General features: G+C 52.6%; 1 protein-coding gene across 1 annotated transcript; it reads left to right on the plus strand.

Moving 5' to 3' along the window:
- Positions 1-528: 528 nt before the first annotated feature.
- MYL9 (myosin light chain 9) lies at positions 529-8,133 on the plus strand. Its single transcript, XM_007104451.2, has 4 exons — positions 529-660; positions 3,823-4,032; positions 6,239-6,400; positions 7,296-8,133. Exons 2-4 carry the CDS (start codon positions 3,849-3,851, stop codon positions 7,466-7,468), a joined length of 519 nt encoding a protein of 172 aa, XP_007104513.1. The 5' UTR covers positions 529-660; positions 3,823-3,848; the 3' UTR covers positions 7,469-8,133.
- Positions 8,134-15,851: the final 7,718 nt, after the last annotated feature.

Raw genomic sequence — 15,851 nt, forward strand, 5'->3', positions numbered from 1 at the left:
CCACCACACTCCCATTTTACAGGTGAGGAAACTGAGGGCACCTAGAGAGAAGAATGACTTGGCTAAGGTGGGCTGCCCCCAGTGCGGTCCTACCCAACTTTCATGTGTGCCCCACACCCCAGGAGGCTGACTTCTGGCTCTGTATGAGGATAGTGGGTTCCCTCTGACACGCCTCTTCTCTGGGACTAGAAAAAAGCCATACTTGGCCTGGTGTAAGGAGGCCCTCCCCCGGGAATGGGCCGGGCAGCACGCCTTTGGGGGAAAGATGGGGGTAGGGTCTGAGGACTAGAGGCCCCTGGATGTTCTGCCGGCCTCGCAGGAGACGAAGGGCCGGCCCAGATAAACCCCCTTCCCCGGGCAGTCCAGGCCCCCTACTCACCCCCGTCACCTCCCCGGTCCACGATGGGGAAGGCCCTGGCAGCCTGGGGGTTCACCCGGGAACACCCCACCTCCCGGGTCCGTGGGTCGAGGCCAAATAAGGCCGGGCTGCCGCGGCCCCGCCCCCGTCCCGCCGCCGCCGCACATTCTTCTGCCTTGTAAGGCCCGGCGCCGCGCCCCGCCCCGCGCCCCCGCCGCGCCCAGCCCGGACCCCACCGACGGCCCGCCAGCCCCGGCTCCGCACCCGCTCCGCGCACCGAGCCAGCGCCTTCTCCGCACCAGGTGGGAGCCCGGCGGCCCGGGTGGTCTAGCGTGGGCGGTGTGACGGCCTCGGCCCGAACTTGGGGACGCAGGGAGGTGTCGGAGGGCCTCTGGGCAGGGACAGCTCGTGGGCCTGGCTGGGGTTGCGAGGTTGCTCGGTCTGACGGGGATTCTGGCTGGGTCTGGGCAGCAGGGAGACTGTTCCCGGCTCTGGGAACCAGTGGGTCTATGGCCAGGGAGGACTGTCCAGGCCCTGCCCCTTTGCTGTGCAGTTAGAGGCGCGAAGCCCAGGACTCGGGATGCCCGGGAGGACGGGAGGGCGTTGTGGCTGCCGATGTTCCCTGCCCTAGGGGACCCATGTGTGTCCTCCAGAGCGCCCGGGTCCCATCCCCCATCTCCTGGGTCAGGAGAGAGGAATGGAGACCGAGACACCCCCGCCCACACACACGGAGGCTGTGTGCCGCGCCCCGGGGCTTGCCCACTCTGAGCCATCTGCCCACCTGGGCCTGCTGGGTGGGGAAGTTGCGCCAGGGGTCCTCTGCGGGCTCACCCCACCCCCCGGCTGGGCAAGGACCTGGGCTTCAGGACCTGGTCCCCGCTCCTCCCCAGCCCTCCAGCTGCTCTGGCTACTCTCAGGAAAGGGTCAGATAACTCTGCCTCAGATGAGCTGAGTTTACCAGCAAGGCGTCTGGCACTGCCAGCCATAGGGACCATGAGGTAATGGGGGACACAGGCCTTGTCTTTGCTGTTATGGTGGGATTTCAGGCACCAGAAAGGGGGAGGTGGCACCTAGTTGCAGCAGGCCAAGTACCCGCTATATCGGATCGCTGGTGGCTAGGGTCCCCAGGAGGAGGAGGGGATGGCTCCAGGGCTAAGAGGCCAGCCTGTCTCTGACCCCAGTCCCTCAACCAAGACTGGAAACTGCCTCTGGTCACAAAGAGTCCTCAGCCCCTCAGTAGCTATCCGCCCACCATGAAAGGCCATTTGCCACCCCCAGACCCACCCCTAGCCCAGGGGTCCTGGATTCCAGTTGGACTCTACTCCTCTCATGGACACACCACTTCTCGGGCCTCAGTTCTTTTAACTGCACGGTGAGAGGCGCCCCACTCTCCCCACCCTGCTTCCCAAGACTGCTGGGATGGACAAACTGTACAGTTCAGTGCTCTAGGCCCTGTCACGGCCCCTCAGCACACGAGGGCGGGGATGGGGTGGCCAGGGAGGCAGGGGAGCCCAGCTAGTATCAGAGCAGTGGGTGAGCTCTTGGCCACTCCCGCCTCTGGTCGTGGCTTTCTCTCTCATCCTGCCATGTCTGCCCTAGAACTTTACGAGGGGCAGGGGGAGGGGAGGAGTGACAGTGATGATAACCATCACAGCCTCTGCTGGGCACAGTGGACTTCTCCTCCGCTGCCTTCTGTGGGTGCCATGAGTCAAAGTTCCCAGAGAACACCTGGCTCGGGGAAGGAGTGGGCCCTTCGAAGCACTAACCACAGGACAGCACCATCCCACTCCCACCAGGTCAAGGGTGGGAAAGGCTTTTGTCTACCCACCCTGAACCACAGGAGAAACCCTGAGGGCCAGGTGTGTCAGTCCAGTGGGACCCAGTGGGACAGTCTATAACTGTAGGCAGCCGTGGCTCTGGGGGAAGGGCTGGGGCTGGCCAGTGTCCCAGCTCAGGGTTTAAGATCTCAAAGGCCAAAGACGGCAAATGGCTTGAACAGGGTCATGAGATAAAGGCCTGGCGACAGATCGATGAGCACTTCAGGCTACCTGCAGATCCTCGACAAAGGGACTCAGGGCAGAGGAAAGAGGGAGGGCAGCAGTCCTGGGGCCTCTGCCAGGCCCACAACGGCCCCAGCTGAGGGGCACGTGGCCCTAGGTCTTCAGGGGCACACTCCCCACTAGCCATGACAAGGGTTCAGGGAAAGAGCCCCTTGCTGGGCCTCAGTTTCCCCATCTGTACAGTGGGGCCAGCAGACTGGGTGCAGTTGCCTTCACAGTCATTCATTAAACAAGCATCTGTGAGCACCACCGTGAGCTTAGGTTTAAATCGGGGGACATACACCAGCCCTGACTGATTGTGAGGGAGAGAGACCTTTAAGTGCTTTACTGTCAAAGCCAGGGTGGGGGAACTGCGCCCCAAGGGCTGTCTGAAGAACTGGGCTGGAGAAGGAAGGGCATTCCAGGGGGAAGCACCAAGAAGGAAAGTCGGGGCGGGGGGGGTGTCTGGGGAGCAGACATAGATGGCAGGAGGGATGCCATGAGGGATGCCATGGCCAGTCAGAGAGCAGGGCAGGAGGGGTTCACACAGGCCCTTTGATGCCAGGCTGAGGGGCCAGGACTTGCTGGGGGAGGGGAGGGGATGGGATGGCAGGAACCCTCAAGGGTTTCAAGGTGAAGTGTCTGGGTCTGTATGCGATGGGTGAGACAGGCTGGAGGCTCGGAGGCCAGGTCTAAACAAGGGTGACAGGAAGCTGGGGCTCTGAGCCGGGGCGGGGGGGAGCTTTACGCTCCTGTAAGCACTGAGGAGTGAGAACAAGGAGCAGGGCCCAAGTCAGGTCTACCTCCCACCCTAAGGGGCTGGTCAAGTGTGGGCAGGTGGGGGGAAGGGAGACTGCTCAGAGCACTGGCCTTCCAGAACCTCCAGGGGAGGGAGGGCAGGGATGGGGAGGAGGAGAGGAATGTCAGGAATGCAGGGCCGCCGACCCAGCTCCTTCCCGCTAGTGGGGGCAGGGAGCCTCAGAGCCTCTTACAAGGCAGCTCACCTTGTAAGCCGGAGAGAGGTGGACAGTGTAAATGCTATTAAGGCTTAAAGGAGATAAAGCACGGAAATGGTTGGCACCGAACCCAATCCTAAGTGTCTTACCCAAACAGTCACAGCAAAAATAGCTTCCTCTGTGCTGGGCACCATGCCAGGGTCTTCTTGGGCACTAAGTCAATTAATCCCTTCGGCTGGGCACTCCTATCCCATTCCCAGATGAGTATACTCACTCAGAGAGGTCGAGGAAGTTGTTTCAGATCACAGAGGGCCAACGCTGCATGCTTTTGTGATGAGCCGGGTGGCAGGAGCCCCAGGCCTATGGGAGCACGAAGACCGGCCCAGGCACTGACAGCCGAGCAGGGGTAGGCCAGAAGATTCTCTGGCCCGGGGTCACAGGCTCTCCCACTTACACCCACTGCCTACAGGAAAGCCCCACACGCCCGCAGCCAAGATGTCCAGTAAACGGGCCAAGGCCAAGACCACCAAGAAGCGGCCACAGCGGGCCACATCCAACGTCTTTGCGATGTTTGACCAGTCCCAGATCCAGGAGTTTAAGGAGGCCTTCAACATGATTGACCAGAACCGAGATGGCTTCATTGACAAGGAGGACTTGCACGACATGCTGGCCTCGCTGGGTGAGCAGGGGCGGGGCGGGGGAGTCCAAGTGGGCCCAGCAAGGGCTGCGGCTGGAGCAGGCAGTGGGGCTGCTCATCCCTTACGGAACACTTCCTGCGCACTGACATGAGGCACCCACCCTGGAGAGTAGCTGCCATCACTTTCTCCATTTAGCAGGTAGGGAAACTGAGGCACAGAGCAGTTCGCCACTGGACTTGAACCCAGACAGGCCCACTCCAGGGCAGGACTGCCTCAGGCAGATTTGTGGATTGGGCTGCCCGGTAGCATTTCATTTAAAGAAAGGGATCAGCAACTACAAGAAAGTTTGAACTGCATGGACTTTCCATTGTACAGTGGGGAAACTGAGGCCTTAGAAGGGAGGCCAGGGTATGTGCCCCCCTTCCTTAGAGGTCACCTGTGTCAGGCTCTGAGAGGCTGACTCCAGTGATTTCCTCAGAATCAGAGCTGAAAGGGCTCAGGAATCTAGTGCATCTCACCATTGCTCAGATGGGGAAACTGAGGTCCAGAGGCCAGGCCTCCAGACACCGGACCCCAGCCTATGGCTCTGCTTCCACATCCCTCCCCATGTGCTAGCCACAGACAACCACCCTCAACCCAAGTTCCTGGTGCCCCCTTCATCCAGGTGAGAGCATCTGGGCCAGACACTGGCTGGGGGAGGGGGTGGTCTCTGGCAGTAGAGGCGGCAGCCTATGGCCAGATAGGCCTGAATCAGTCCCTGGCATTGCCCCTCACAGCTGGGCAGTCCCGCTCTGTGCCTGTTTCCCCTCCTGTGCAGTGGTGACCGTGGCCCTTGTGTGCACCCCCAGGGTGCCTGGTGGGAGGAGCAAGCCACGTAGAGGGAGCAGGAGGGCTGCCATCACGCACTGCCCCCACCCTCGGCACCACACCTCTCCCGGCTTCAGGCCAGACTCACCTGAAGGCTCCCTCCCTCAGGAGGTCACCGGCAGGAAGGAGGACTGAGGCCTGGCGAGGGCAGGAGCTGTAAGTCCCCATGTCACCGCTCTTCAGGCCTCAGCCATCCCATGGGGACAGAGCAGAGTGTGTGAGGCTCACAGGAGACAGGGACACGAAGACTCCTTTCCGTGTATGAGGCAGCGCCTGCGCCCAGGGCCCTCAACCCCAGAGACTTGATGTCAGTTCTGGGCATCTACCCAGAAAATTCCTCACTCCTGTTTGTAGCTCATGTCAGTGAGTCCACAGATCAAGCACGGCCTCTGGTTAAGAACATCATCCTCTGAGAATTCCCTGGCAGTCCAGTGGTTAGGACTCCACAATTCCACTGCAGGGGGCATGGGTTGGATCCCTGGTCGGGGAACTCAGATCCTGCATGCCTCAGCGGCATGCCCAAAAACAAAAACAAAAAAGGAACATCATCCTCAGGTTAAAAAACAACAGCAGCAAATAATAAAATAATAACAAGAAGCAGCTCTGCAGGTATTATCTTAAATCTCAAAGCAATCCTATTAGGTAGGTGTGATTATCATTCCCACTTTATAAATGAGAAAACAGAGACTCAGAGAAGTTAAGAAATCTGCCCAAGGTCACACAGCTACTAAGTGGTAGAGTTGGGATTTGAACCAGCAGTTGGTTCAAATCCATAGGGCCAATGCCAATCGTTGTCCTGCCCATTTCACAGCCATTGCCTTCTTCACCTTCACAATTCTCCTCAGAGGCAGGGGAAACAGGCATAGAGCTGGGATTCAAACCCTAGCCTGTGTGGCACCAAAGCTCACTGGTTTAACTACTTTCAAAACTGTGCCTGGGACCTGGGGTCTGGCTGCCTGGCTTGAAATGCTGGCTCTACTCCTTACTCACTGCGTGACTAAGGACAAGTCCTAACCTCTGGGCCTCAGGTCCCACACCTGTGAAGGGGGATAAGAATGCTGACCTCACAGGTGGTGAAAGTTAAAGCAATAAGGCACATGGAGCACGGGACGCAGTGAGCGGTCAGCAGATGGGGGCCCTTATACTTCAGTGAGCATTACCCATGGCGGACATCCAGACCCCAGACCTGAGGAGGAAAGTGGTCAAGGCCACCTGCCAGGAGAGTGGGGAGGGAGCAGTCAGAGAGCCGGCCATCCCAGAGAGATGCTTTACAGTTTACAAAACGTACTGTCTCCTGTCTGTGGGGCCATGAAGGGAGGGGACAGGGAGGAGGGAGGGGACGGGAGGTGACAGCAGGCACAAATGGTCCTCCCACCACAGGGAAGAACCCCACGGACGAGTACCTGGAGGGCATGATGAGCGAGGCCCCGGGGCCCATCAACTTCACTATGTTCCTCACTATGTTTGGGGAGAAGCTGAACGGCACGGACCCCGAGGACGTGATCCGCAACGCCTTTGCCTGCTTCGACGAGGAGGCCTCAGGTCAGCAACCTCTGGATGGAGGCCTGGACAGGGCTGGGCCTGCACCCCTCCCCCAGGGCACCCCCGCGTATGCCGGGGGGACCCGGCTGCGCTGGGACTTCAGGGCCCCTTGCCCCCAAAGGCCAGAACAGAAATCACCCATTTCTGTTGCCAGAAGTATAAAAGCTATTCTACTTTCTTGTTTTCTCCCCCAAATGGGAGACTAAAACAGCCCACATCCACCAAGCTTTCCCATTTCCTAGTTCACCTGTTGGCCCAACGCACTAGGCCTCTGCTTTCTACCCTTCCAGACACCAAACCATTTCAGGCCCTCTGGCCAACGAGGTACAGAAACCAGCCCCCATCCTCAAATCTTCCAAAGGGCTTCTATCTCACAGCTGGTTTCTCCCAGGGACAGGCCAGCGCGACGCTGGCAGTAGTTGTTTCAGCAGTTTCTCGGGGGCCACAGGCACACTACTGGCCCAAGCATGTTTGAATGTTTTCCTGACTGCCATCACAGTCCCCTACCAGGTTGGCATATTTTCATCCCCATTTTCCAGATCAAACAGGCAAAGAGAGGTTAAGTAACTTGCCCAAGGTCACACTGCTAGAAAGAAGGGGTGGGGGTCAGCATTCAACCTCAGGCAGTGGAACTCTGGGGCTCACGCTCTTAAAGCAGGACATAGCCAGCACCGCCCCCCAGCCCCAGGTCCCCTGCAGAAACACCTCACCGACAGTCCCACGGCAGAACTCTTCCCTGTGGGCCCTAGTGACCTTGAACTGAACAGAGACCAGGGCTGTGGCTTTTCCTGGCCCCTCCGGGGTCTGAAAGGACTGGTGGGGGACCCAGGGGTAGAGGGTGTTAGGTGTGTCCTGGCCCGAGTCCCCGTCTCATGGCCCTGGCCCTGCCCCCCAGGTTTCATCCACGAGGACCACCTTCGGGAGCTGCTCACCACCATGGGCGACCGCTTCACAGATGAGGAAGTGGATGAGATGTACCGCGAGGCGCCCATTGATAAGAAAGGCAACTTCAACTACGTGGAGTTCACCCGCATCCTCAAACACGGCGCCAAGGACAAAGATGACTAGGCCAGCCCAGCCCCCCTGTGCCCAGGCCCGCGTCCCAGTCACCTGCTCCCTCAGACACTGTCTGCACCAGCTCCGCTCACAAACCCGCGAGCCCACAGGCCCCTCTCAGAGGATCCTCTCTCTGAGGGGTTAGGGTCCCAGCTCCCAGTGGAGGAAACGGGCTGAGAGAGTGCAGTGCCAGGCAAGGGGCAGAGCCAACGTGAGACGGGTGTTCTCCCCGTGACCCTCCAAGGAAACCCCATCTTCTTGGGAACTGGGCCAGAGGCTGGACCTGGAGGCACCAGGGGAAGGCCCCTCAAGAGAGCCCAGGCCTCGGCTGTTGCCCGCCCACTCCCAGGCTGCTCCCCACGGGCAGGGCCCTGCGTCCTGGTCTGGGACACCACTGCACGTGCAACCCTGTGCAGGGCATGAAAGCCCTTCCCCAGCCACTGCCACAAGCACGCGAACCTCACCCAGGCCCCCTCTCAGAGGACAAGATGCCAGTCCTGTCCCCTACACCCTGCCCAGCCACCAGAACACACGCCACCCCGCCGGGAGTGCGCTCCAGAAGATGCATGTAGGATGGGTGTCTGTCTCGGCGAGGCAGAATGTCTAATAGAAGGCTGAGCACGGCCTTGGGTCTGTGTGTCTGTGACTGGGGTGAAATAAAGGAGCCCCTATGCCCCGAACACCCCCCCACCCTCTCCTTCCATCCCCCAGGGCTGCCCCGATCCTCTCCAACCTGGCCCCTGGCCCAGGGAAGGCTCAGCTGAGACCAGACCAGCAGTGGGGAGCAGACAGCGGTGCTGAGGGGAAAAGCCCTCCTGGGAGGGAGAGGGCAGAGTGGGGAGGACCCACAGGAGTCACCACAGCAAATCCCAGCTGGGCGTCTGGGCCTCTGAGGGGGCAGCGGTCAAGGTCACAGCGTTCAGGACCACAGCCTGGATCTCCAGGGTCACCTCAGTGCTCCTGGAAAGTCAGGTGGTCCTGGAAGAACAGAGAGGCTTTGGGAACACTGAGAAGGGCTCATCCCATTAGCTCAGGGATGGAGAGGAGAGTGAATGGATTCCTTGCGGGCAGCTCCAGGCAGTTACCAGGTGCGTTCTGAGCTGCACCCGCCACAGCTGGAGGGTCAGTTCAGCCACAGGACCAGCTGCACAGCAAGCCACAGCTTTTCACATCCCACACGTGCAAGAGACAGGCAGGACGGGGATCCCTGTTACATTTGAACGATGGGGACACTGACCACGGTGCCTGGAGCATAAGAGGAGGGGAAATAATGGTTGAATGTGAACAGAGAGTCAAGAGGGACAGGGACTGCCTGAGGTCACCCAGTGGGTCTGGGGCAGAAAGAGAGCTGGACCTTGGCCTCTGGACCTTCCATGGGGCTCAGGCCAGGGCTGGACACATCCCACCTGACCCCAGCAGGGAGCAGGTGCTAGGCCCCGCTTGGTCCTGCTGCCCTCCCTAAGGGACACCCAGAGCCAGCCAGCCACAGGGCACGACAAAGGTCTGAGATCAGAGCCAAGGGAGCACTAAGCGCTAAGGGGATCCTGCACTGGCCCAGGAGGCCTGACCTCCCACAGGCCTCTGCCCCTATCGGGGCGCCAGGCCCCTTCCAGCCGCACCCTGGTCAGAGCCCCATGAAACCCCTCCTCTTGCCTCCAAATGGAGCCCCACAAGTCCCTGATCGCAACTTTAGATGGCGCCAGCCCCAAATGAGTCCCAACCAGGCCCAAACACTGCCCAGACTCAGTCCCAACCACACCGCACCCTTGACCCTGACCCCAGACTGTGGGCCCCGAGCGACCCTCGCCCCAACCCCATGCTGAGCCTGGCCACCCACTCACTGCAGCCAGCTCCCAGGGCTCCCAGAGCACTGGCCACGCATGCCTGACGCCAGGGCCACAGATCACTCGGCGGAGCCACTGTGGCACCAAAGGCCTTCCTGGAAGAAGGCAGGGACATGCGGTCAGGAACAAACATCCTCGATCCCAACCCCCAGTTTTGTCACAAGCCTACTCCCCCTCTACCCCAGAGGGAGAAGGCTTCACACCCAGGTGTGGGTGGGACAGAACCAGTGCAGCCTCACTGGTTTCAGAGCTGGCCTGGGGCTCACGGGACCCGGGGGATGGGAAAAGGGAAGTGTTCTGTGTGGAAGGGCAGGCCAGCAGGCCAGGGGGAATCTGCAGGAGCCGCTAAGAGGGAAATGGTGCTGCAGGGAATGGAAATGGCCTGAACAAAAGTCTGGGAGCAGGAGTGCCTGTGGCACATACTCAGGAGCCAGGGGGAAGGCAGTTTTTCACTCATTAATTTATTAACATATCACAGCAGCTTTTTAGAAAAGAAGCAACAGCAGCTAATGTTTTATTTCTCACAGGCAACATTTAGAGGTAACAGTGAAACACCCCCAGAACTTTCAAAGTCTGGCACAAAACTCAGAAGACACACACACACACACACACACACACACAGATCAGTGGATTTAAACGCATGAAGACTAAATGCTTCTGTAGGGCTAAAGAAACCATAAGCAAAGTTAAAACCAAATACAGATCGGGAGAAAATATTTGTAGCGTGATTAATAAAAAATGTCAATGACACTATCCTATAAAAAGAGCTTCAACCATTCAATATGAAAAAGGCAGGGAGTTCCCTGGCAGTCCAGTGGTTAGGACCTGGTCAGGGCAACCAAAAAAGAAAAGACAATGGTAGGAAAAAATGGGCAAATAATATGAAAAGAGAATCTCAGAAGAAATATAAACACTTAATAAACATGTTTTATTTTATTTTATTTTTTGGCCATGCCACACAGCTTGTGGGATCTCAGTTCCCTGACCAGGGATTGAACCCAGGCCATGGCAGTGAAAGGCTGGAATCCTAAACACTAGGCCACCAGGGAACTCCCTTTTTTCTTATTTTTTTTTTAAATAAGCATTTTTTAAGTGTTCGACATCATCATATAATTGTAAAAATATTCTATTTTTCCTAGTTTTTTCTAGTTTTAATTCTTATACTTAGATCTTTGATGAAAGTGCCTGGGTTTTTGACAATTATATTCCCAGGAACAATAGTTCTATCTGGAAAAAGTTGTATGACCTCAGACAACTCACATGATTGCATTACTTTTTTTTTTATTAGTTTTTTCTTAATTAAAAAAGTTTTAAATTGTGATAAAATACACACAACGTAGAATCTGCCATCTCAGCCATTTTTACATGTCAAGTATATTCACATTATTGTGTAACCGTCACCACCATCTCCAGAACTTTTTCATCTTCCCCAACTGATATGCTATTCCCATTAAACACTGAGTCCACATTCCCCCTCCCCTCAGGTCCTGGCAACCACAAGTCTAGTGTCTGTCTCTATGACTTTGACGACTCTAGGTACCTCATTTAAGTGGAATCATAGAGTATCTGTCCTTGTGTGCCTGGCTTACTTCACTTAGCATAATGTCCTCAAGGTTCATCCATGTTGTAGTATGTCAGAATGCCCTTCCTTTTTAAGGGTGGATAATATTCCATTGTGTGTATATACCACATTTTGCTTATCCATTCATCTGCCCATGGATGTTTGGGTTGTTTCCACCTTCTGGCTATTGTGAATGATGCTGCTATGAACATGGGTGTTGATTAGGTTTTTAATATATGTAGAGCACCTACTATGTGCCAGGCACATAATAAGCACTGGAGCTCTCAAAATGGACAAATCACAGTTCTGATGTTAAAGGAGTTCACAGGGTCATGGGGAGACTGTCTAGAAACCAGAGAGCACTGAGTAGTTCAGTGTGACAGGATCACAGAACAGGGATGCCCTCAGGTGGGAAAGGAGGCAAGGATCCAGGAGAAGGTGAGAAGTGAGGCGTAAATCAGGCCAGGTTCCCTCAGGCAGAGGAAACCACTGATGCAGAAGGCTGAGGTCACAGCTAAAGGGCCTCTAGCGCAGAACAAGGAGAAAGAGCCAAGCTGTGGCTCCCTTTACCACCAACCCAGAGACTCCAAGCAAGCCGGAGGGAGGTTAAGGGAACTGTCAACACCACCCCAAAACAAAGAGTCCTCTGGGGCCATGGTTGGGCCGCAATGGATGAGGTGGGGATGTGTAAGAGAAGAAGGGTAAACAGCAGCCCAAAGCAGAACGGGGATTCTGGGAGGGGTGGAAGTCTCTGGGCTGCGATTTTTTTGCCTCCACCATTTATCCCAAGCGTCAGGGTAACCTTGGGACAAAGACTGGAGACCACCCAAGTCCCTAGGCTTTCCTCTTGTTCCCATGAAGAAGACAGCACTTGAAAAAGAACTGCGCCAGGGTGGAGCTAAGACTAACACCGAGGCAAAGAAGAATTAATGAACCAAGACCAAGAATTTATCCATATTGTTAACAACTATAATACATGCCAACAATTCTTTTTAAAATATTTGTTTATTTATTTTGGCTGCACCAGTCTTCATTGCAGCATGCGGGCTCTTAGTTGCAGCATGCGGGATCCAGTTCCCTGACCAGGGATCGAACCCAGGCCCCCTGCATTGGGAGTGAGGAGTCTTAACCACTGGACCACCAGGGAAGTCCTCTCCATGCCAACAATTTTGAAAACCTAAACAAGTGAACAAATTCCTAGAACAGAGCCTTAGAAATGGCTCAGAAAGAAATGAGTTATAATAAAACATTTTAAAATAGGAAAAAAGTTAAAAGAGAGTCTGAGTTTTCTTCTAAGTATTGGTAAAATTGAAGCAGTGGTTAAAAATCTTCCCACAGCAACTAAGAACCGACACAGCCAAAAAAAAAAAAAAGAAAAAGAAAGAAAGAAAAGAAACATTCAATTGAAATAAAACAAAATCTTCCCACAAAGATGACATTGGGCCCAGATAATTTTACAATGTTCTGCCAAGCTCTCAAGGAACAGATCATCCTGACTGTTCTAGCATAACTACGACACCAAAAGCAGAAAAAATATTATCAGAAGAGAAAATAACAGGTTGAAGATAAAATAAATAAATAAAATGAATTAAGAAAAAATTGTTTTTGAGTTTTATAAAAAAGTTTAAGAAAAAAGAAACAGATCAGTTTCATTCACGAATATAGATGTAAAACTCTCATACAAAATATTGGCAAACCAAATGTAACCATGTATTTTTAAAAAGATAATAAATAATGACTTAGTTGAATTTATTCCAGGTATTCAAGGATGGTAATGTAATTCACATTAACAGATTAGAAGAAAATAAAAACACATATGATTATTCAAGGATGGTAACGTAATTCATATTAACAGATTAGAAGAAAATAAAAACACATGATTCTTTTTAGAGTGCAATTAGGTGTTTACTTGTTTTTTTAATTGAAGTAGAGTTGATTTACAATGCTGTGCCAATCTCTGCTGTACAGCAAAGTGACTCAGTTACACACATACATACAATCTTTAAAAACACATATGATTATACAAATAAATGCAAAAAAAAAAACCTGATTTTAAATGATTTTTAAAAAATCAACTCCTATTCATATTAAAATTTCTTAGTAAATTAGAATAGAGGAGAATATCCTTAACTGGATAAGAATATCTAAGAAAAAAAGCTGGATCAGGGGCTTCCCTGGTGGTGCAGTAGTTAGGAATCCGCCTGTCAATGCAGGGGACACAGGTTCAAGCCCTGGTCCGGGAAGATCCCACATGCCGCAGAGCAACTAAGCCCGTGCGCCACAACTACTGAGCCTGTGCTCTAGAGCCCACAAGCTACAACTCCTGAAGCCCGGGTGCCTAAACCCCATGCTCTGCAACAAGAGAAGCCACCACGATGAGAAGCCCGCACACCGCAAGAAAGAGTAGCCCCCCCCGCTGCAACTAGAGAAAGCCCTCAAGCAGCAACGAAGACCCAACACAGCCAAAAATTAAAAAAATTAAATTAAAAAAAAAAAACACAAAACTTTGTCAAGATGATTCTAAAATTTATATGGAAGAGTAGAGGGCTACAATTACCAGATAATTGTGAAAAAGAAGAGTGAAGAAAAGTTGTGCCTTTTAGATTTCAGGGCTTAGTATGAAGCTATAGTAAACATGACAGTGTGATATTGGTGGAGGGATAGACAAAATGATCAATGGAATAGAGAGCCCAGGAACAGACCCACACAATCATGAAACCTGTTATATGACATAGGTGGCAGATCAGTGGGGAAAGGAGGGACTCAATAAATGGAGCTGACACTAATCAAAGGGGCTACAATGGAAAAAACTCTCAATACTACACATAGGGGCTTCCCTGGTGGCGCAGTGGTTGAGAATCTGCCTGCTAACGCAGGGGACACGGGTTCGAGCCCTGGTCTGGGAGGATCCCACATGTCGCGGAGCAACTGGGCCCGTGAGCCACAACTACCGAGCCTGCGCGTTTGGATCCTGTGCTCCGCAACAAGAGAGGCCGCGATAGTGAGAGGCCCGCACGCTACGATGAAGAGTGGCCCCCGCTTGCCACAACTAGAGAAAGCCCTCGCACAGAAACGAAGACCCAACACAGCAAAAATAAATTAATTAATAAAAAAAGAATACTACACATAGATGACGGTAAAAATGGGGAGCAACTAGAATTCTCACAAAGTACAGGAGAGCGTAACAGGTATAATCTCTTTGGAAAACTGTTTGGCAGCATCTATTAAAGCTGAACATGCATCTGCCCCATGACTCAGCAATTCCACTCCTAGGTATGTTCATATCCAACAGAAATGTGGGCATTTGTTTGCCAAAAGAGAGATGCAAGAATGTTCACAGCAGCACCTCTGTAACAGCCCCATACTAGAAACAACCCAATCTGCCCACAGACAAAATGGACAAAGAAATGACAATGAACTACAGCTACATGCATCAGTGTGGATAAATCTCACAAATATCAAGTCAAGCCAAAAAAAAAAAAAAAAAAAAAACACAGAGGCAAAGGAGTACACATTTGTATCAGTCAGGATTCAGTCAGGGGGACAGAAACCACACTGGTTATTTCAGCAGAGACTATTTAATATAAATAATTGTTAACTAGGTAAAAAGTTTAAGTAACTGAAAGGTTGAAAAGACAACTCAAGAAATTTGAAAATATGGGTGAATTCTTTTTCTGAGGAAGTACAAGAAACAACAGAAAATCTGAATAGAGTGATTCTTATCAAGAAAATGAAAATAAGGGAATTCCCTGGTGGTCCAGTGGTTAGGACTCTGCGCTTCCACTGCAGGGGGCACGGGTTTGATCCCTGGTTAGGGAAATAAGATCCCACATTTAAAAAAAAAAGAAAACGCAAATAAAACAGAGAAAATACCTGCAAATCATATATCTGATAAGAGACTTGTATATAAAGAATTCTCGGGCTTCCCTGGTGGCGCAGTGGTTGAGAGTCCACCTGCCGATGCAGGGGTCACGGGTTCGTGCCCGGGTCTGGGAAGATCCCACATGCCGCGGAGCAGCTGGGCCCGTGAGCCATGGCCACTGAGCCTGCGCGTCCGGAGCCTGTGCTCCGCAACGGGAGAGGCCACAACAGTGAGAGGCCCGCGTACCGCAAAAAAAAAAAAAAAAAATGTTAAAAAAAAAGAATTCTCACAACTTAATAAAAAGATAACAATCCATTGTAAAGTGGGCAAAATATGAATAGACATTTCTCCAAAAAAGATATGCACACAGGGGCTTCCCTGGTGGCGCAGTGGTTGAGAATCCGCCTGCCGATGCAGGGGACACGGGTTCGTGCCCCGATCCGGGAAGATCCCACATGCCGCGGAGCGGCTGGGCCCGTGAGCCATGGCCACTGAGCCTGCGCGTCCGGAGCCTGTGCCCCGCAATGGGGGAGGCCCCACAAGTGAGAGGCCCACGTCCCACAAAAAAAAAAAAAAAAAAAAAAAAAAGATATGCACACAGTCAATAAACAAATACAAAGATGCTCAACATCATTAGGGAAATGGACTGCAATAATAATAATAAAAACAAAAAATAACAAGTGTTGGAGAGGATGCAGATGTAGAGGAATTAGAACCTTCATACACTCCTGGAGGAAATGTAAAATAATGCAGCTGCTTTGGAAAATAGTCTGGTAGTTCCTCAAAAGGTTAAAAACAGTTACCACATGACCCAGCAATTCCACTCCTAGTATATACTGAAGAAAATGAAAACATCCACACAAAAACTTGAACACAAATCTTCATAGCAGCATTATTCAAAATAGTTAAAAAATAGTTAACAACCAAGATGTCTATCAACTGATGAATGGATAAATAAATGTGGTATATCCATGCACTGGAATTTTTTTTTTAACATCTTTATTGGAGTATAGTTCCTCTACAATGTTGTATTAGCTTCTACTGTATAACAAAGTGAATCAGCTATACATATACATATACCCCCATATCCCCTCCCTCTTGCATCTCCCTCTCACCCTCCCTATCCCA

The sequence above is a fragment of the Physeter macrocephalus genome, chromosome 14, assembly GCF_002837175.3.
Source record: "Physeter macrocephalus isolate SW-GA chromosome 14, ASM283717v5, whole genome shotgun sequence".
Taxonomy (NCBI): domain Eukaryota; kingdom Metazoa; phylum Chordata; class Mammalia; order Artiodactyla; family Physeteridae; genus Physeter; species Physeter macrocephalus.

What these genes read in the sequence shown, in the direction of transcription:
- MYL9 (XM_007104451.2), top strand. Translation starts at nt 3,849, where the DNA reads ATGTCCAGTAAACGGGCCAAGGCCAAGACCACCAAGAAGCGGCCACAG. An exon ending in CGACATGCTGGCCTCGCTGG is followed by an intron (nt 4,033 to 6,238) that starts GTGAGCAGGGGC and finishes CTCCCACCACAG; the next exon opens with GGAAGAACCCCACGGACGAG. An exon ending in CTTCGACGAGGAGGCCTCAG is followed by an intron (nt 6,401 to 7,295) that starts GTCAGCAACCTC and finishes CCTGCCCCCCAG; the next exon opens with GTTTCATCCACGAGGACCAC.